The sequence below is a fragment of the Podarcis filfolensis genome (assembly GCF_964270895.1).
Source record: "Podarcis filfolensis genome assembly, chromosome: 7".
Classification (NCBI taxonomy): domain Eukaryota; kingdom Metazoa; phylum Chordata; class Lepidosauria; order Squamata; family Lacertidae; genus Podarcis; species Podarcis filfolensis.
This window is the reverse complement of record NC_139603.1, coordinates 48,144,843-48,165,417: the sequence shown is the minus strand read 5'-3', so window position 1 is coordinate 48,165,417 and position 20,575 is coordinate 48,144,843. Positions and strand designations below refer to the sequence as shown.

The window sequence follows — 20,575 nt, the reverse complement described above, 5'->3', positions numbered from 1 at the left end:
AAAAACGTGGTTCCGAACCACGGATCCTCATGGATCCTAATGCTTTTTGCATTGGGACAACCCAAACTCACTGTCAAATCACACATCGTGTCCAGGGGCACAGCATCCACCACAAAAAACTGAGATCCACGGTTATCTGGCAACGGCATAGCCCAAAAACGTGGTTTCGAAGCATGGATCCTCATGGATCCTCATGATTTTTGCATTGGGCCAACCCAAACTCACCGTCAAATCACACATGATTTCCAGGGGCATAGCCTGCACCACAAAAATCACGGACCCACGGCTTCCTGGCCACTCCATGGCCCAAAAACGTGGTTTTCAAGCACGGATCCTCATGGATCCTCACGCTTTTTGCATTGGGCCAACCCAAACTCACTGTCAAATCACACATCATGGCCAGGGGCACAGCCTGCACCACAAAAATCACGGATCCACGGCTTCCTGGCCACTCCGTGGCCCAAAAACGTGGTTTTCAAGCACGGATCCTCATGGATCCTCACGCTTTTTGCATTGGGCCAACCCAAACTCACCGTCAAATCACACATCATTCCCAGGGGCACAGCATCCACCACAAAAATCACGGATCCACGGCTTCCTGGCCACTCCGTGGCCCAAAAACGTGGTTTTCAAGCACGGATCCTCATGGATCCTCATGATTTTTGCACTATATCAGCCCAAAGTCAAAATCAGATCAAACATCATGGCCAGGAGCACAGCATGCAACACAAAAAACTCGGATCCATGGCTTCCTGGCCACTCCATGGCCCAAAAACGTGGTTTTCAAGCACGGATCCTCATGGATCCTCACGCTTTTTGCATTGGGACAACCCAAACTCACTGTCAAATCACACATCGTGTCCAGGGGCACAGCATCCACCACAAAAAACTGAGATCCACGGTTATCTGGCAACGGCATGGCCCAAAAACGTGGTTTCGAAGCATGGATCCTCATGGATCCTCATGATTTTTGCATTGGGCCAACCCAAACTCACCGTCAAATCACACATGATTTCCAGGGGCATAGCCTGCTCCACAAAAATCACGGATCCACGGCTTCCTGGCCACTCCATGGCCCAAAAACGTGGTTTTCAAGCACGGATCCTCATGGATCCTCACGCTTTTTGCATTGGGACAACCCAAACTCACTGTCAAATCACACATCGTGTCCAGGGGCACAGCATCCACCACAAAAAACTGAGATCCACGGCTTCCTGGCCATACCGTGGCCCAAAAACTTTGTTTTGAAGCACGGATCCTCATGGATCCTTACGCTTTTCGCATTGGGCCAGGCCAAACTCACTGTCAAATCACACATCAAGTCCAGGGGCACAGCCTGCACCACAAAAAACTCGGATCCACGGCTTCCTGGCAACTCCATAGCCCAAAAACATGGTTTTGAAGCACGCATCCTCATGGATCCTCATGCTTTTGGAGCATCTCCACGCCCATTGTTCTGCCCAGACTCTGATGTCCAGCACCAAGGGCCTTTTGGTGGTTACCTCACTGTGAGAAGCAAAGCGACAAGGAACCAGGCAGAGGGCCTTCTTGGTAGTGGCGCCTGCCCTGTGGAATGTCCTCCCATTAGATGTCAAAGAGATAAACAACTACCTGACATTTAGAAGACATCTGACGGCAGCCCTGTTTAGGGACGTTTTTAATGTGTGACTTTTTAATGTATTTTTATTTCATTTTTTGGGGGGGAAGCCACCCAGAGTGGCTGGGGAAACCCAGCCAGATGGGCAGGGTACAAATATATTAGTAGTAGTAGTAGTAGTAGTACTTTGTAGGATTTGATAATCTTTATAGGTCTTTTAAATTTCTAATCTATCTATATATCTATCCCCTCCCCCTTTTCCCTTTCTGTACTTCCCTATCCTTATAAAATTGAATATATATATTTATTTTTAAAATTTACGGCTCCACAGTTTTCTTGGTCGCCCCATATTCATTACCCGATCACCTATGCTGCTCATGGCCAGATCACTTTGGGGCACTGCCATGCTGTAAAAAGATTCTCATGAAGCACAGATCCCCATGGATCCTTAGGTTTTTTATGTTTGGTCACCCTGAAATCACTATCAAATCACACATGATGTATATGACCACAGAATGAACCACAAAAACCACAGAGCACAGCCAAGGAACAAACACTATATTAAATACTTTAATCCTCATGGATTGGCATGATTGTTAAATGGACTCCACCAAATTATATTGTAAGATCACACCAATGTCCATGGAATGACTGAAATACAAACACTATCTGAAATGGTTCTGCATTAGCAAGAACATTGAATTAAAATGACATTCATATTCATAGCTTCCACTGTGAAGAACAGCACCTGGAAATTTTTGACGCTGCTAAACCTCAAGAATATCCAAGGCAGAGATTGTGATGATCTTACCTGTGAATGTAAATTATCAAACCAACTAGATGGAGACCACCAAAGTAACCATGAAAAACAATCACCTGTCTCGCGTCAATTCAGCTACAAATGGTTCTGGGACAAAAGTTGGTTGCTTTGCGGGGGTGGTAATTATAAATGGAGGTTTAACTGCAAGTTTTCTTGCCAACAGATTTTGTCAGTGCAAACTTTGAAATAGGGGGTTTCCAACGTGGTGCCCATGGGCATCATGGTGCCTGCTGACAGCTTTCCTGGAGTCCACCACGTGTTTTTAGAAAAAGAACAGGATTAGTGGTGAATTGTGCCCAGCATGACTTCAGATTGTTCATAGTACATTTGATTGACTGCAGGGGCATACGAAGGGGCAGCGGGGTGATGGTGCCCCGGGGTGCCATGCTGGGGGGAGAGTGACAGTACGGTCGCTGTACCGGCTGCCACTTGTGCGGCGTCCATGTGGGCTGCCGCTCTTGCGGCAACTGTACAGGCAGCCCCTCTCGCAGCGACCGTATGGGCCATATGGGCAGCTGCTCTCGCGGTGACTGTACAGGCTGCTGCTCGCGTAGCGTCCATACAGGCAGCCCCTCTCACGGCGGTCATACATGCTGTATGGGCAGCCGCTCTCCTGGCGACCATACGGGCTGCCACACACACAGCGGCCATACGGGCTGCCATGCATGCACAGTCCGTACAGGACATTGTGTGCGCACCCATCAGCCAGGACTTGTTACCATATTATAGCTGCCACAAAATCTATCAGCATGCCACCAGAACCAGGGAAGCCTTGCCAGTTGCAGCTCACACAGTTGAAACGAAATAAAAGACAGAAGAGTAGATCGGGAAGAAAGTTCCCCAGGCTGCAGGAAAAGATAACAGTAGCTCCAGCAGCTGACTCAGTGCAGGCTGCTGAGGGGTTTGACTCCTTAAGATCACCAACTGACTATGAGACACCTGGAAAGCACTCAGCCTCAGATGACCTCCACTCCAAAAAGTGGGAAAGAGGATTTAACAGTGACCAATATTGATTCTTTTGATAGCAGCCCCATATTCTCAACACAAAGTGAGAAGTGTTTGGACAAATCACTGATTTGTACATCAGTTTCCCCATGGCACAACTGTACCTTCCCCACACTCAGTCTACAAACCATGGGACTTGTGGGTTCAGTTGGCAACATCCGTGTGTATGACTATGACATAACCACACTGAAAGGATCAAACTGGATAAATGATCGCATAATAGATGCCTTTCTTGCCTCCAGGGTGATAATGGCCAAAGAGCTAGGTCATGATGGAACAATTTTCCCACTTACCATACTTGCCACTTCATGCAGATATGTCAAAGATTGCCAGTGTAAGCTCTGAAGAACTGTTTGAGATTTGGAGTGCTAAAGAAAGATGTTTTGATTATTCCAGTAAATGACAGAGAAGTCCACTGGATACTGATAGTAATCATTTTTAAAAGGAAGACCATGTTCTATCTAGATTCCAAACATGGATTGAACCACTCTGTGATTGATGCAATAACATCCAATTACAGTTCATACAAAAGGATATGGCTGCCATTAGACCCTGGATTGCAAAAGAAATAATACAGTACTGTGAGGAAACCTTTTTTTAAAAAAAGTAATATTTATTAATAATTTCAAAATTACAAAAAAAAAAGAAAATAGAGAACAACTACAGTACATGAAAAGAGAAAAAAAAGAGAGAAAAACGCAAAAACATAAAAACCAATACAACAATATGGCAAAAAAGGAAATAAAACAAAAAACACAAATCCCGGGTTACATATCTCCAACTTCCATTTGCTTGTTTCATTGACCTCCTCACACCTCCCTTTTTGTTTTCTATTTTTGTTAATTATTTCAGCAAATTCTTTCCATCTTTCTCAATTTTTGTTAAATAATTTATCTTATCAATTTAACCTATTATTTAACTCAACAGATCCTTTCCATCTTTCCCCATATTCTGTTATTCAAATTACCTTAATTTATTTAACCTTGTCTTACCATAAAACGCCTTAAGGCTTAAAACTTAATGCTCAGTTATCCATAACTCCTGATATATTCTGCTAGAGTCATATAGTTTCCTTCTAACATTTTCCCTAATATTCATTCATTTTAGGCTAATTCCCCCAATAAAAAGTTTTCTTTATAAATTTTCTTCCAATCTTCATCCAGCGTCTCTTCTTCCTGGTCCCGGGTCGTGTCAGTCCTTACTGTCCATTCCATCTAGTCCATCAACCTGGAAGTCATATGTCCGAGGCTCTTAAGTCTCTTCCATGCCCCTTCTGCAAATCTTCTTCTTTTTGTTTATACTTGCCCTTTTCCTTGTCGATTGTTGGTCTCTTTCTTAATTTCTTCCCTTTCTCATTGGGGAGCAGATCTCTGGGGGATTCAAATCCAAAATTGTCTCCATCTCCCTTCATCAAAGCCGCCCATTCCCCACAGTTCCACTCTCCACAGTCATCAGTGTACTCCAAAAGATATTTAAAAGCATATTTCAAAGTCTCTCCAAAGTTAAGAACCTCCTCAGCTCCAGACTCCCCCTGGCCCACTCCAACTTCAATCTTCAATGACAGCGGTTTATGCTTCTGTAGGGACTCGGGTCTCTCCATTTGTAATGTTTGAGATGCGGCCACATCCTCCTCCATTATCTTCTGCACTTGCCCAGTCAATACAGGTTCATAGGTTGGTCCTTGAATGGTTTCTGTCTCAATATTCCCTGCTTGTCCACAGTTATTAACCACAACAGTCACCAAGTCCATTTTCTCATTCATCAAATCCATCTTTTCATGCATCTGTTCCAGCAAGGCATTTGTCTTGCATAAAGCAAGCACCCAAACTTCCTTCCTGCTCATACTTTATCAAAGTCAAACAAGTCTGGTCCCACGATCTTAATCTGACAGTTGTTGAGTCCTCAAGTAGACTGTAGCAACAATTTAACAGGCTCCCTCTAGAGGAAGCAATTTCTATTTGTATCCATTTCTTTAAGGCAAGTCCAGCAAAGGAAAATTACTTTCATTTTTCAGATATTTTGTTTCATTAGAATGCAAAAGGCAACATTGGAATCAGTTTATTTCTCTTCTTTAGTTATCTGTCAAAATATTCCATTCACAGTCAATGAACCTCTCCCATTATTTCTGTCTCTGACACCCCGTTCCTGTGGGAAAACCTATTTCGAAAGACAAGACAAATATTTTCAAGTGGAAATTGATGCTGTTCCTCCCAAAGAGACAAATCTTGAACGAGAGTTACATTACTGTGTCTCGATCATGCCCAGAGGGATGGAAGGATACACTAACCTATTGCTCAGATATTTTACCTTCCTTGTTCGAAGGCTGCTGGTCACTATGTTTCTTGAAAGAAGGGTGCAGGAGGCCCAGTGGTGACCTAACGTTGGTTTACTGTGAAGGAAACTGCAAGGACTGGTACCACTGCTTTCGCATAGGCATTGATTCAAAAGATCTTCCAGAGGTTTTCGTGTGTCCAGACTGTCAATCCACTGTGGCCAAATAGATTTTGAAACTGTGAACTGTCATATTCCACAGGTTGGTATAATACAGCAAAATCCAAGCATATAGTTTTCATCATCATGGCAGGGATGGTCCTTTTCCATAGAATTCTTATTTATGGAGTTAGTTTTTATATCCTGCTTTTCTCTACTTGAAGAAGTCTCAAAGTGGCTAAAAATCTCCTTTCCCTTCCACCCGCACAACAGACACCTTGTGAGGTAGGTGGGGCTGAGAGAGTTCAGAGAGAAGTGTGACTGGCCCAAGGTCACCCAGCAGCTGTATGTGGAGGAGCAGGGAAGCGAACCCAGCTCACCAGATTAGAGTCCACCCCTCTTAACCACTACACCACAGAAACGTATCTCTTAAAACTCTGGAGCAAGCTGTTCAGTTCAGCCTCGTAGTGATACTGATTTGTGGAGGGAAGGTTGGTGATGAGCAAGATCTGTTCCCATTTCCCAACACAGAGACCATAGAGCAGTTTCTTTTGGGGGCTGATCCTGCAGAGTGTTTCTGTTCAGAATTTCTGTGGCAGAAATTGGCTAAGTGCCTTTATAAACATTCAGCTTCTCAAATCGAACCCCATCATGAATCTTTCAGGTGTAGCTGTTGGAGGTGGAGGGCAGAGAAGGTGCTAGTCCTTACCTCCCTCCTCCCAGCCCCATGATCCGTTGCCCAATGGGCTGAATTTCAGGGCTTTTGCATGTAAAGGGCAAGCTTGTTCTTTACTTGTTTAGATCTTTAAACTTGGGAACAGATATTTGGCTCCATGACCACAATGACCAAAAGGGTCAGCTTCTAGAGGACTGTAAAGATCATGATTGTACTTCCCCTACCCTCAGCCCTAACTCCGTTGAGTATTTTTTGTTATGAGACTGAGTGTTTGGGGCTGATGCCGTAGCATTCTTGTCTGGGGGCTTGATGGAAAAACAGAAAAGTGACCCTCACCTAACTCTCCAATGCCCTTCAACAAGAATGCTGTAGGAAATATTGCTAAGCCCAAAGGGAGGCAATAATTTGCTTCAGCTCACCTTGTTAATGGCAGAGCAAAAGCTATGAGTGTGTCATTCTCAATCAGTCTACTTTCAGGACTGATTTTAGAACCCTCTTATATCAGGCCACATGGTCACTGGAGGTGGCCCCATCATGCAAACATGACTATCCACACAGGGACCATCTATTTTTGTTTTTTTCTGATACTGGATTTTAAGTTACAGATACATCTTTTAAAACAGCTGTCAGTATATCACACTGTATTCCACTTGCCTTCCAAAGGAACATGTGGCTCTCCCCACATAGCGGGTTAGGTTGAGACTGCTGATCCAAAGTGATCAGTAATTTTTACGGTAATTACAATCCTGCTTTCCCTTGTACCAGCTTACCTTGACTTTGGTAAGGCCTTTGAAAAGGTCCCCCATGATATTATTGCAAAACAACCAGTAAAATGTGGGCCAGACAAAGCTACTGTTAGGTGGATTTGTAATTGGTTGACGGGCTGAACCCAAAGATTGCTCATCAGTGGCTCACCTTCATCCTAGAAAAAAATGACTATTGGGGTTCCACAAGGTTCTGTCCTGGGCCTGGTGCTATTCAATATTTTTATAAATGATTTGGATGATGGAATAGAGGGCGTGCTAATCAAATTTGCAAATGACTGCAAACTGGGAGGAGTTGCTAATACACCAGAGGACAGGGTCAGAATTCAAAATGACCTGAATAGCCTAGAGAGCTGGGCCAAAACCAACAATATGGAGTTCAATAGGGAGAAATGTAAGGTACTACACCTGGATAGAAAAAATGAAATGCACAGGTGGGGGACACTTGGCTTGACAACAGTACCAGTGAAAGGGATCTGGGAGTCTTAGTCCACCACAAGCTGAATATGAGTCAACAGTGTGATGTGGCAGCTAAGAACGCCAATGCAATTCTGGGCTGCATCAATAGGAGTATAGTGTCTAGATCAAGTGAAGGAATGCTACCACACTATTCTGGTTGGTCAGACCACACCTGAAATACTGTGTCCAGTTGAAGAAGGATATTGTCAAGCTGGAACATGTCCAGAGGAGGGTGACCAAAATGTAAAAGGTCTGGAATCCAAGCCCTATGAGGAGAGAATTAGGGAGCTGGATTTGTTTAATCTAGAGAAGAGAAGATTAAGGAGTGATATGATAGCCATGTTTAAATATTTGAAGGGATGTCATGTTGAAGAGGGAGCAAGATTGTTTTCTGCTGTTCTAGAGACTAGGATGCAGAATAATGGATTCAAACTACGGGAAAAGAGATTCCACCTGGGCGCGGTAATCCAGTCAGGGAAAAAGGGAGGCATACTATGTTTAGGGCACTGTTTCCAGCCCCTTCCCCTTTTCGGGGTGAGCATAGTGGATCCTAAAAGCGGCTGCTCAGTCATGGATACAGCTGCTGAGCTGCTCAACTGCCTCATTCCTTGAGTCAGAACGACTGAACGCCCATGTGTCGGTTCATGACTAGGGGCTTCACATTCCTGCCCCCGTAGCCATTTAGTGATCGCCATGGGGGGAGGGTTTTGGGGGGTTGGGTTGGGTTTTTGGAAGATGCCTGTGCGTGAATTTGTTTTATGTGTGTAGATCAGTGCACACTGACCAATGCACAGTCTTCGCAGTAGGGCTCTGTTCTGATGGCATGAGTAGTCACGACGAACTGGTGGATCCTATCTGCTGCAGCCTTCATCTGCCTTCACAGCCGTTGTAACACACTGCTTGTTATCACCCGTCTGTTCTGCCGTTGAGGACTTCTTGGATCATTCTTTGTCTAGCTCCTTCCCTGTTATGTACTAAGCTTGGATCCTAGAACAATAGGCAAGTAGGATCCTAGAATGCAAGAACTGACTGGCTTGCATGAAAAGACCAATCAGGCTCCAGGAGGGAAGCAGAATCAGCCAGTCAGACGGGACTCATTGTGTAAATAATGTATATAAAAGCCTGAGGTTTTGGGGGAAATTCAGTCACTGTTTTACAAGCTGCAATAAAGAGCATGAAATCACTACAGGACTCTGAGCATATTTAATTTTCTTTGACCTTACCACCTTGGGTGACCCTGCTGGGAGTACGAGATTCCCAACGGCTTCGCTCACAAGGGTCATAGGAATGTGCAAGCCCACTCACCATGACAAGTGAGAGAACTGAGATAGATTGCACTGAGCCCTGGTCTCATTAGACAAAGTGTTCCACCAAAAAGGCTCTGGCTCTGGTTGAGGACAGCTGGATATGTTTTGGGCCAGGGACCACCAGTAGGTTGTTGTTAGATGAGCGTCACACTCATGGGGGTGTATTGGAAGATAATTCCCACAGATAAGAAAGGTCACAGACTGTTTAGGGCTTTAAAGATTAGCACCAAAACATTGAACCTGATTTGATACTCCACCTGGAGCCAATCCAGCTGATGAACAACCAACTGAATGTGGGCTCTCCACAAAGTCCAAGTAAGAACTCATGCATCTGCATTTTAGACCATTTGGAGTTTCTGGAGCAGTCTCAAGGGTAGCCCTGCATATCTCTCTCTCTCTCTCTCTCTCTCTCTCTCTCTCTCTCATTCTCTCTCTCACACATTTATACCCTGCACTCCCCGGCTCAGGTGTACAGCAAGTTAAAGTAGTCTAGTAGAGTGGTGCCTCGCAAGATGAAATTAATTTGTTCCGCGAGTTTTGTCGTCTTGCGATTTTTTTCGTCTTGCGAAGCACGGTGTCGGAAAAGTTTTGGAAAAGCTTCAAAAATCACCAAAGTCTTCAAAAACCTCAAAAAAGGCTACCACACCGCGTGCTACGAGTTGCTCCTCGAAGTCAAGTCGCAACTGTATTAACGGTGTTAAGAAAAAGGAAACAAACTTGCAAGACGTTTCCGTCTTGCAAAGCAAGACCATAGGGAAAATTGTCTTGCAAAGCAGCTCAAAAAACCAAAAACCCTTTCGTCTTCCGAGTTTTCCGTCTTGCGAGGCATTCGTCTTGCGAGGTACCACTGTATGCAGGTGACTACTGCATGGATCACCATGGCTAGGTTGGAAAGGGACAGGTACGGTACCGATTGCCTAACCTGACATAGATTCGAAAATTCAAGTTTGGCTACATTTGTGACCAATGCCTCCATAGAGACAGAAGCATCCAGGATCACACAGGGACTCCTGATGGCAGCTACAGGTGACTATTGCGCCCCATGAAGAGCTGGGAGCTGGCAAACCAAACTGAAATTATTCTGGCCCAGCCATTGGACGCCCATCTTTAAAGGATAGAGATTCAGCCGACTACGTTTCCTCCATCCCAGCACACCCACCTAAAAATTGGCCAATATATCCAGGGTAGCATCTGGCCAGGGCCATGAAGCAGTAGATCCATGATGTTTGTGGTCAGATCTGTGGTTATGTACAAGATATGTTAATAAAGGGTGAATTTGGGGTTCCCCAATGCAAAAAGCGTGAGGATCCATGAGGATCCGTGCTTCAAAACCATGTTTTTGAGCCATGGAGTGGCCAGGAAGCCATGGATCCGTGATTTTGGTGGTGCAGGCTGTGCCCCTGGCCATGATGTGTGATTTGATGGTGAGTTTGGGCTGATCTAGTGCAAAAAGCGTGAGGATCCATGAGGATCTGTGCTTCAAAACCACGTTTTTGGTCCATGGTGTTGCCAGGAAGCGATGGATCTGAGTTTTCTGTGGTGCAGGCTGTGCCCCTGGACATGTTGTGTGATTTGACAGCGAGTTTCGGTTCGCCCAATACGAAAAGTGTGAGGATCCATGAGGATCCATGCTTCAAAACCACGTTTTTGGGCTGTGGTCTGACCAGGAAGCCGTGGATCCGTGATTTTTGTGGTGGATGTTGTGCCCCTGGCCATGATGTTTGATCTGATGCTGACTTTGGGCTGATCTAGTGCAAAAATCATGAGGATCCATGAGGATCCATGCTTCGAAACCACGTTTTTGGGCCATGCCGTTGCCAGATGACCGTGGATCTGAGTTTTCTGTGGTGCAGGCTGTGCCCCTGGACATGATGTGTGACATGACAGTGAGTTTAGGGTAGCTCTATGCAAAAAGCGTGAGGATCCATGAGGATCCGTGCTTCAAAACCACGTTTTCGGGCCATGGATTTACCAGGAAGTCGTGGGTCCATGATTTTTGTGGTGCAGGCTGTGCTCCTGGCTATGATGTGTGATTTGACAGTGTGTTTGGGGTGGCCCGATGCAAAAAGCATGAAGATCCATGAGGATCCGTGGTCCGGAACCACGTTTTTGGGCCACGGTATGGCCAGGAAGCCGTGGATCCGTGATTTTTGTGGTGGATGCTGTGCCCCTGGCCATGATATTTGATCTGATGGTGACTTTGGGCTGGTCTTGTGCAAAAATCATGAGGATCCATGAGGATCCATGCTTCAAAACCACGTTTTTGGGCCACGGTATGGCCAGGAAGCCGTGGATCCGTTATTTTTCTGGTGGATGCTGTGCCCATGGCCATGATGTTTGATCTGATGGTGACTTTGGGCTGGTCTTGTGCAAAAAGTGTGAGGATCCATGAGGATCCGTGCTTGAAAACCACGTTTTTGGGCCATGCCACTGCCAGATAACCGTGGATCTCAGTTTTTTGTGGTGGATGCTGTGCCCCTGGCCATGATGTGTGATTTGACGGTGAGTTTGGGTTGGCCCAATGCAAAAAGCGTGAGGATCCATGAGGATCCGTGCTTCAAAACCATGTTTTTGAGCCATGGAGTGGCCAGGAAGCCGTGGATCCATGATTTTTGTGGTGCAGGCTGTGCCCGTGGCCATGATGTGTGATTTAACAGTGAGTTTTGGTTGGCCCAATGCAAAAAGTGTGAGGATCCATGAGGATCCGTGCTTGAAAACCACGTTTTTGGGCCACGGTATGGCCAGGAAGCCGTGGATCTCAGTTTTTTGTAGTGCAGGCTGTGCCCCTGGCCATGATGTGTGATTTGATATTGAGTTTGTGTTGGCCCAATGCAAAAGCGTGAGGATCCATGAGGATCCGTGCTTCAAAACCACGTTTTTGGGCCATGGAGTGTCCAGGAAGCCGTGGATCTGAGTTTTTTGTGGTGTAAGCTGTGCCCCTGGGAATGATGTGTGATTTGACAGTGAGTTTGGGTTGGCCCAATGCAAAAAGCGTGAGGATCCATGAGGATCCGTGCTTCAAAACCATGTTTTTGGACCACGGTATGAACAGGAAGCCGTGGATCCGTGATTTTTGTGGTGCAGGCTGTGCCCGTGGCCATGATGTGTGATTTGACAGTGAGTTTGGGTTGGCCCAATGCAAAAAGCGTGAGGATCCATGAGGATCCGTGCTTGAAAACCACGTTTTTGGGCCACGGAGTGGCCAGGAAGCCGTGGATCCGTGATTTTTGTGGTGCAGGCTGTGCCCGTGGCCATGATGTGTGATTTGACAGTGAGTTTGGGTTGGCCCAATGCAAAAAGTGTGAGGATCCATGAGGATCCGTGCTTGAAAACCACGTTTTTGGGCCACGGTATGGCCAGGAAGCCGTGGATCTCAGTTTTTTGTAGTGCAGGCTGTGCCCCTGGCCATGATGTGTGATTTGATATTGAGTTTGTGTTGGCCCAATGCAAAAGCGTGAGGATCCATGAGGATCCGTGCTTCAAAACCACGTTTTTGGGCCACGGTATGGCCAGGAAGCCGTGGATCCGTGATTTTTGTGGTGGATGCTGTGCCCCTGGGAATGATGTGTGATTTGACGGTGAGTTTGGGTTGGCCCAATGCAAAAAGCGTGAGGATCCATGAGGATCCGTGCTTGAAAACCACGTTTTTGGGCCACGGAGTGGCCAGGAAGCCGTGGATCCGTGATTTTTGTGGTGCGGGCTGTGCCCGTGGCCATGATGTGTGATTTGACAGTGAGTTTGGGTTGGCCCAATGCAAAAAGCGTGAGGATCCATGAGGATCCGTGCTTGAAAACCACGTTTTTGGGCCATGGAGTGGCCAGGAAGCCGTGGATCCGTGATTTTTGTGGTGCAGGCTATGCCCCTGGAAATCATGTGTGATTTGACGGTGAGTTTGGGTTGGCCCAATGCAAAAATCATGAGGATCCATGAGGATCCGTGCTTCAAAACCACGTTTTTGGGCCATGGAGTGGCCAGGAAGCCGTGGGTCCGTGATTTTTGTGGTGCAGGCTGTGCTCCTGGCTATGATGTGTGATTTGACAGTGTGTTTGGGGTGGCCCAATGCAAAAAGCATGAAGATCCATGAGGATCCGTGGTCCGGAACCACGTTTTTGGGCCACGGAGTGGCCAGGAAGCCGTGGATCCGTGATTTTTGTGGTGCGGGCTGTGCCCGTGGCCATGATGTGTGATTTGACAGTGAGTTTGGGTTGGCCCAATGCAAAAAGCGTGAGGATCCATGAGGATCCGTGCTTGAAAACCACGTTTTTGGGCCACGGAGTGGCCAGGAAGCCGTGGATCCGTGATTTTTGTGGTGCAGGCTATGCCCCTGGAAATCATGTGTGATTTGACGGTGAGTTTGGGTTGGCCCAATGCAAAAATCATGAGGATCCATGAGGATCCATGCTTCGAAACCACGTTTTTGGGCCATGCCGTTGCCAGATAACCGTGGATCTCAGTTTTTTGTGGTGGATGCTGTGCCCCTGGACACGATGTGTGATTTGACAGTGAGTTTGGGTTGTTCCAATGCAAAAAGCGTGAGGATCCATGAGGATCCGTGCTTGAAAACCACGTTTTTGGGCCATGGAGTGGCCAGGAAGCCGTGGATCCGTGATTTTTGTGGTGCAGGCTATGCCCCTGGAAATCATGTGTGATTTGACGGTGAGTTTGGGTTGGCCCAATGCAAAAATCATGAGGATCCATGAGGATCCGTGCTTCAAAACCACGTTTTTGGGCCATGGGGTGGCCAGGAAGCCGTGGGTCCGTGATTTTTGTGGTGCAGGCTGTGCTCCTGGCTATGATGTGTGATTTGACAGTGTGTTTGGGGTGGCCCAATGCAAAAAGCATGAAGATCCATGAGGATCCGTGGTCCGGAACCACGTTTTTGGGCCACGGTATGGCCAGGAAGCCGTGGATCCGTGATTTTTGTGGTGGATGCTGTGCCCCTGGGAATGATGTGTGATTTGACGGTGAGTTTGGGTTGGCCCGATTCAAAAAGCGTGTGGATCCATGAAGATCCGTGCTTCAAAACCACGTTTTTGGGCCACGGTTTCGCCAGGAAGCCGTGGATCCGTGATTTTTGTGGTGGATGCTGTGCCCATGGCCATGATCTTTGATCTGATGGTGAGTTTGGGCTGATCTAGTGGAAAAATCATGAGGATCCATGAGGATCCGTGTTTTTTAACCATGTTTTTGCGCCCCTGCGCCCCCCCGAAACAGTGGATGCATGATTTTTTTGATGCTTTCTACAGAGTAAGACATGGTCTACAGTATCATGGTGGTTTTATTTAATTTGAATGAAAAAATCATATGAATTCACGAGGATCCGTGTAGATCCGCCTTTTACGTTTTTCCTGCCAAAAGACAAGAGAGAGGCGAGTTTGAGAATTTCCTGGAACTTTTCGTCGGGTGGGGTGGACAAACGGATTACGAGGAAGGGATGCGATCTGCAACAGCAACAACAACGCAAAGAGTCTTTGGCCAGGGCTCCACGAGTGGCAGAAAGCGTGAAGGGGCTGGGAGAGTTGTGGCTGCTGCTGTAGCAGCTGCTGCTTCGCGAGGAGGACGTCCAGCAGGCTGCCCGCTCGCCCCCTTGCCACTCGGAGGCCAGTGCCTGGGAGGCGGGGCGAAGCAGAGGCCGTCGCGAGAGTCCTCTGCCGCGCCGGCCCCTTCGGCAGCCTCGGCGGAGCGCGCTCCGTCGTTTCTCTCCTCCTCCCCTGCAATCCCACATGTCTCCCACCGGTGGCCTCCTGCGCCCGGATCGGCACCCTCCGCTCGCCGTTGTGAGTTTACATTCTGGGTCGCTTCTCCCACCTTCTTTGTAGGCTCCTTTGGGATGAGCTCTGGGTTGATCAATATCTGCGACGGTGTTCCGTTTGTTAGTTTGTTTGGTGCTTTTTCCTTTGTTTTGGCAGCATGTATATTCCCTCTCCGCCAAACAAGCCGGCGAAGTTTCGTGAGAAAGCCCCACTTGCAAGTCTCCCCTGTTTGCAATATATACAAGGTTTGCTGCGTGCGCGTACGCTCGCGCGCGCTTGGACCCATAACTGCCTAAGCCTGAAACGTTAAACCAAGGCGATCGGCGTCCCCGGAAAGGTCAAGGGCAGTCCCCGTCTTTTTCACCTATTTGGAAAGAATCCTAAAAATATACCGTTGCCAGCAGTTTGTGCTTACTCCGCGAGATGGCGGCTGGGTCAGGGCAGAGAGGGCGGCCAAGGGACCCGCGACTGCAACTCTCAGGTTTGCGTTCCAGAGGACTCCAGGCGCGGGACCCGAAGGTAAAAAGTTGCGTCTTCCAAATTCTTCTCCCACCTCCAATTTCAAACCCTTTTGGACGCCAGCACGGGCTTGACCCTCGGCATTTGCTGAGGTTTCGAAACCCTGAACGTTTGGCACAAGTAAGGGAGGGGGGAAGGATTCCATTCTCGTGCTTGCAAAGATAATATTTGGCTTGTTCTCTTTCGTCCCTCCCCCTCCTACTGGGTTGCTAAGTGGCGCTCAGGGGGAAAAAGATGCAGGCAGGCACACACGCACTCCAGACTGCTGTGCTCTCAGAACTTGCAACCAGGCACAGTTGCTGCCAGGAATGTCTCTCTCTGTGTGTTCATAGTTAGAATTCTCCTCTTCGAGGAAGCATGAACCTGCAGGGGGTGTCATGTCTGTAAGATTGCAACTGGCAACTTGGAGTGGATCTGGCCTCCACAATGGGAATGGCTTGGAACAGAGGGCCATTAAGGTAGGGAAAGGGAAGGCCTTTCTTAGCCCTGGCTAAACTTTAGGGAAAACTTTCTGGTGGAAAGAGCTATTGGACTGTGGAACTGACTTCCTCCGAAGGTAGTGGACTCTCATTCATTGGAGGTTTTGAACAGAGGTTGGGTGGCTGTGATTTCTGCATTGCACCAGTTGAACTAGATGACCCTTAGTTTCCTTCCAACCCTTCTATGGTTCCATGACTCCTAGTGCCACTGTTGGGTGCAGGTGTTAGAAACTCAGGTTCAGATCCCTGCTCAGTTGTAAAACTCTGGAGATGATGGAGAATTTGTTGATTTAATTAGTTGAAAGCTTAACTTTTTGTGGGACCTGCTTCCGTTTACTGTCCAGATCAAAAGTTAGTTTATTGTACTGGCCAACTTGTACAGTTAATTTGGCAGGTATCTGAAGTTGTCATGTCATAGCTGGCATGTGATGGATAGTGTAGCAGTAATTATATAACAAATATGATGTATGCTGTTTATAAGAAGGTATAAAAGCTGTGTAAAACCTGTGGTCATTACAGTACCTTTCACTTATGGGACTGTCTTTTACTGCAGTAAAGTTAATAAAGAAGGGTATCATCTTGCTTAAATATAGGTTGTGTTTTTATTCAATAAATTCCCTACCTCGGGATGAACAGTAATGCTCATGAGTAAATGTCCCAGCAAGATAGAACCCTATACAAGTTTTGCAAAAGTATCTGTAGAGTTCATTGGTTTCCAGTATTTTGAGTATATGACGGCAGTATTAGGATTGCCAACTGTTTAAAAGGCAAAGGGCTCATTTAAAAGTTGTACAGCACACATAAATTCATGAGGTGAAGCTTTCCCCATCACTTCATCTTTGTACCAGGAAAAGTTTCACCTGCTTGATTTCTGCCTTTCAAGAAGCTCTTAAATGACATGAGGAATTCTGCAAAAGTGAAAGTGATCAACCTTATAAGGTGTTTCCAACTGGTTTTTACATCATGCATCCTACTATATTCTTTTAGTTGGAACTGAGGCCTTTTAGGAAGTTTTGTTATTTCGTTCCAAATCAGCAAAAAAGTTGCTTTTATAAAATCAAAGCTGAGTTAGTGGAATTCCAACAAAGTGTATAAAATGTATAATTCAGAAAAAGATGATATATCAATCTCTGGAATAAATAAACTTTATTTTGTGAAAGCATAATGTAAAATACAGCGGTGGATAGCTTCTATTTTGATAATGTTGGTCTCTCATAGAACCATGCCAACAGCTGGGAAAAGAAACTCAAGTATGTAATGAGGACATGATTTTCTTACTTTGGCAGCAGATCATTGGCAGGGTTGAGTCTAGTAGGTCAGGCAGGGGAGGATGAAGGCAGGCAGTGAGAGCAGAGGCATGGAGGTTTAGGCTGAGGAAGCAGAAGAGCCTGTACAGCAGTAATCCTAATTGCTGCACCATCATACCCTAACTGCAAGTGGAAGTCCATAGGGCACAATAGACATCTGTAGGTGGCTTAATTAACTACGTAGCATCAAGCTGGAGTTTCAGGACCTTGGATAGCTCTAATCAGACAACTCGTTTTACCAAGGTCTGGAGCTCAAATGAAACCTGTATCAGCCTTTGGACACCCTATCCTTTCCATGCTCTGCACCATTCTTGAAGAGTAGAGTGCCTTAAAGTGGTAGTTCTCTGGCCTATAACCCTGTTGCCTATCAGTCATCTCATGTCTTCTGCATTGCCTGGATTGTGGAGCAAGGACTGGGAAGTGTGAAGTCCCTGCTATAAAGGGAATCTGTCTCCAGGGGTGCTGTCTTGCTATCTCTGGGGGTTCCAGTTTAGGGAGCTCTTGCTGACTTGGCCCTGGGTTTGGTTCAAGACTTGTACGGCTTACGTTGCTGGGCTTCATGATGTAGCTGGTTCCACTTCTGTTTTACAGCTCAGGGTCAGGGCATTCTCAAGCAAAGTTCTGGCCTTATGAATTTATACTATACAGTGGGGGATATTGCTTCCAAACTGTTCAACCCTTTGGCAGTAACAACCTTGGTTGGCTCCTTGAGATTGTACAGAGATTGTGAAGCCAGAGGCCCTGGGTTCATGTATTTAACTTGCCTATTTGACCAACTAATATATCTGATGTGTGGTGCAATCAAGAAAGTACTGCAGCTGTGCTGCACACAGACTCAAATAACAATTTTAAGGTGTCTTTGGATGTTACAGGGAAGAGAGCAGGGAAGGGGAAATGAAAATGACTCATTCTTCCAAAGGTATCCATCAAAAGTGGAGATTGTGCATCTTCTCCCATAGTGATGTGAGGGCATAGTTCATATAAATGACTGGTTACCATACAATCTCCTGTTGGGAAGATTAAATTTGGGATGATGGCCAAATCATATAAATGGGGGTGTATATCCCTTCTTCTAAAGAGTCCAGGATTGTGGGGGAAGATGTATTTCCTATACTCTCTCCTTGCCCCCCCCACTCAGAAAAGGAGGGAGAAAGCAGTCCGAGCTGATTCCAGGATTGGGGGTGGGTCACCTTTACTAAACCCCCTTCACTTGAAGGCATAGAAAACAACAATTATCTCATGCCACTTCTAATTTTTGGGGGTGCTCCATGCAGTTTGACAATGCTGTGCTGTTGGAGAAGTTTCAGGTGTTTACTGGAACTGAACCTCACCACCTTTGAGAAAGTTCTGGGCCATGGTGCACACACTACTCCTAAATGCAGTTTATGGGTAGCAAGTAGGATTCATTCATAACCTCTTACTCAGTGCTTGATAATTCTGGCATAGCAGGGAGCAGGATCAGATCTGAGAAATCCCAGGTCTCCTCCCATGGTCATAGCCTCAGCCATGTACAGTATGTAAATGTGGGAAATAACAGTGAGAAATAGGGGAGGCATGTGGTAAATGGAAGTGGGAAGTGGGCACCCTTCCTTCACCCCACTCTTAGCTAGTTATGAATAAATGTTAGCCCCACCTAGTCTGGGACCTTCTGCAGATGATTAGGAGTATTTAGAGCCAACCTTGAAGTTACTGGGTCAGCTCCTGATGTTGCTTTGTTTTCCTTTTTCAGTAAGTGCAGACGTCTGTGTAAGTGCGAAGCCATCATGGTGGCATTTAAAGGCATCTGGACTCAGCCTTTCTGGAAAGCTGTTTCTGCAGAATTTTTGGCCATGCTCATTTTTGTCCTCCTCAGCCTTGGCTCTACAATCAACTGGGGTGGAGCCGAAAACCCTCTGCCTGTCGACATGGTCCTCATTTCTCTCTGCTTTGGACTCAGCATTGCAACAATGGTGCAATGCATTGGACACATCAGTGGTGGCCATATTAACCCTGCTGTGACTGTTGCAATGGTCTGCACTCGGAAGATCAGCCTTGCCAAGTCAGTCTTCTATATTGCAGCCCAATGCCTGGGTGCCATCGCAGGGGCGGGAATTCTCTACCTTGTCACCCCCCAGCGTGTGGTGGGCGGCTTGGGAATTACCAAGGTAGGGTAGAGGACTTGGGAGTTCCCTATTCTTATGAAACATAATAAAACAGAACCTGAACCATACAGCACGTTTCCAATTTAAATTCAGGAAGATGCATATTTTTGCTCACTGTTGATTTCCCTACAGATTATAGGTGGGTAGATAATATGTATTAGCTGTGGTCAAGTACTAGGTATGGTGGAACAGTTATCTATTGAGCATTAGAATGATGCAATGTGGAGTCTAATGTATCAGTTATTGTGACTGAGAGAACACGATGCATTAATTAAACTTTAATCAAAGACTACAACTGAATTTTATTTTATTTTTTGGCTGATGAAGCTTTAAACAGCTATTGCTTCAGCCAGTTTGCAAAGCAAACCATCATTCTTGCCAATATAGTTTCAACTTTGAATTATATTTACACTGGCACAAATGCTCATTCGCATTAAAATGTATCACTTCTGCTTTATCTTGCTTCCGCCAGGCTCTTTATATTAACCTTATGCATGGAAACATTCACACTTGAGTATAGATTTCTCAGAAGACCAGCATGGATATAAACTGAAAGACTAATACCATGTAAATGTGCTTTAATGTCCTTATTTATATGAACAAAGGAGAAATATGTGGCCAAGGTTAAACAATCTGCAAGAAGATGTTTTGAGAGTGTGCCTTCACATTTGGAATGGCTTCTCATGTGATTCACACTGCTATCTTTTAATAAAAAGGGTGATCTCTTGATAGTCATCCTGTGGTGGAGACTGACATGGAACCCATTTCCATGAAAGAGTTTAGCATATGCTTGGCAAACTGTTTTTCAAAAATCTTGATAGGCAGGCTGCCAAGGGCTTCATGAATCCATTCATAAGAACAGATTCCATGTAGCTCTCCATAATTAAGTGAATGCTAAAAATCTATTTCATGAGAGCAGGGTTGGTGGGGAGGCAGCTTGTGTAAGCTTTTAGTGAAGAGTAAGTGGCATTTATTCTTTAACTCAAAATAACAGTGCAATTTTATGTAAATGCCTTTGATTTATCCTACTGACAGCCTTTTCTTTACACCCAGCAATTGTTCTCTAATAAATATTTTCTTTTAAAAACTTTTAGAAATGATTTAATACCAGGTACATACCAGACAGGTGTGAAATGCAATTTTAAGATGAAAACATGGGAGTGTCGAAATCTATGTCATTATTATAGTGACTGATAACGCCATATATTTAAGATGACACACTTCTTTATAATAGACTGTGCCTTAAATTCTAGTTTCATTCTCCACTAATAAAGAATCCCATCAGTTAGCCTCACTGAAGGAAATTAAAATGCACTTG

General features: G+C 45.8%; 1 protein-coding gene across 2 annotated transcripts in view; it reads left to right on the top strand.

Annotated features, from left to right (window-relative positions):
* Window positions 1-20,575, top strand: part of AQP4 (aquaporin 4) — a 49,069-nt gene that overhangs the window by 21,022 nt on the left and 7,472 nt on the right. The window contains exons 1-2 of one of the 2 annotated variants that reach the window (XM_083623094.1): window positions 14,493-14,835; window positions 18,846-19,260. In XM_083623094.1, the coding sequence (XP_083479220.1) occupies window positions 18,880-19,260 (381 nt within the window). In that variant the 5' untranslated portion in view covers window positions 14,493-14,835; window positions 18,846-18,879. Of the gene's footprint in view, window positions 1-14,492; window positions 14,836-18,845; window positions 19,261-20,575 lie in introns of those variants that run through there. The other variant, XM_083623093.1, reaches the window with a different exon arrangement.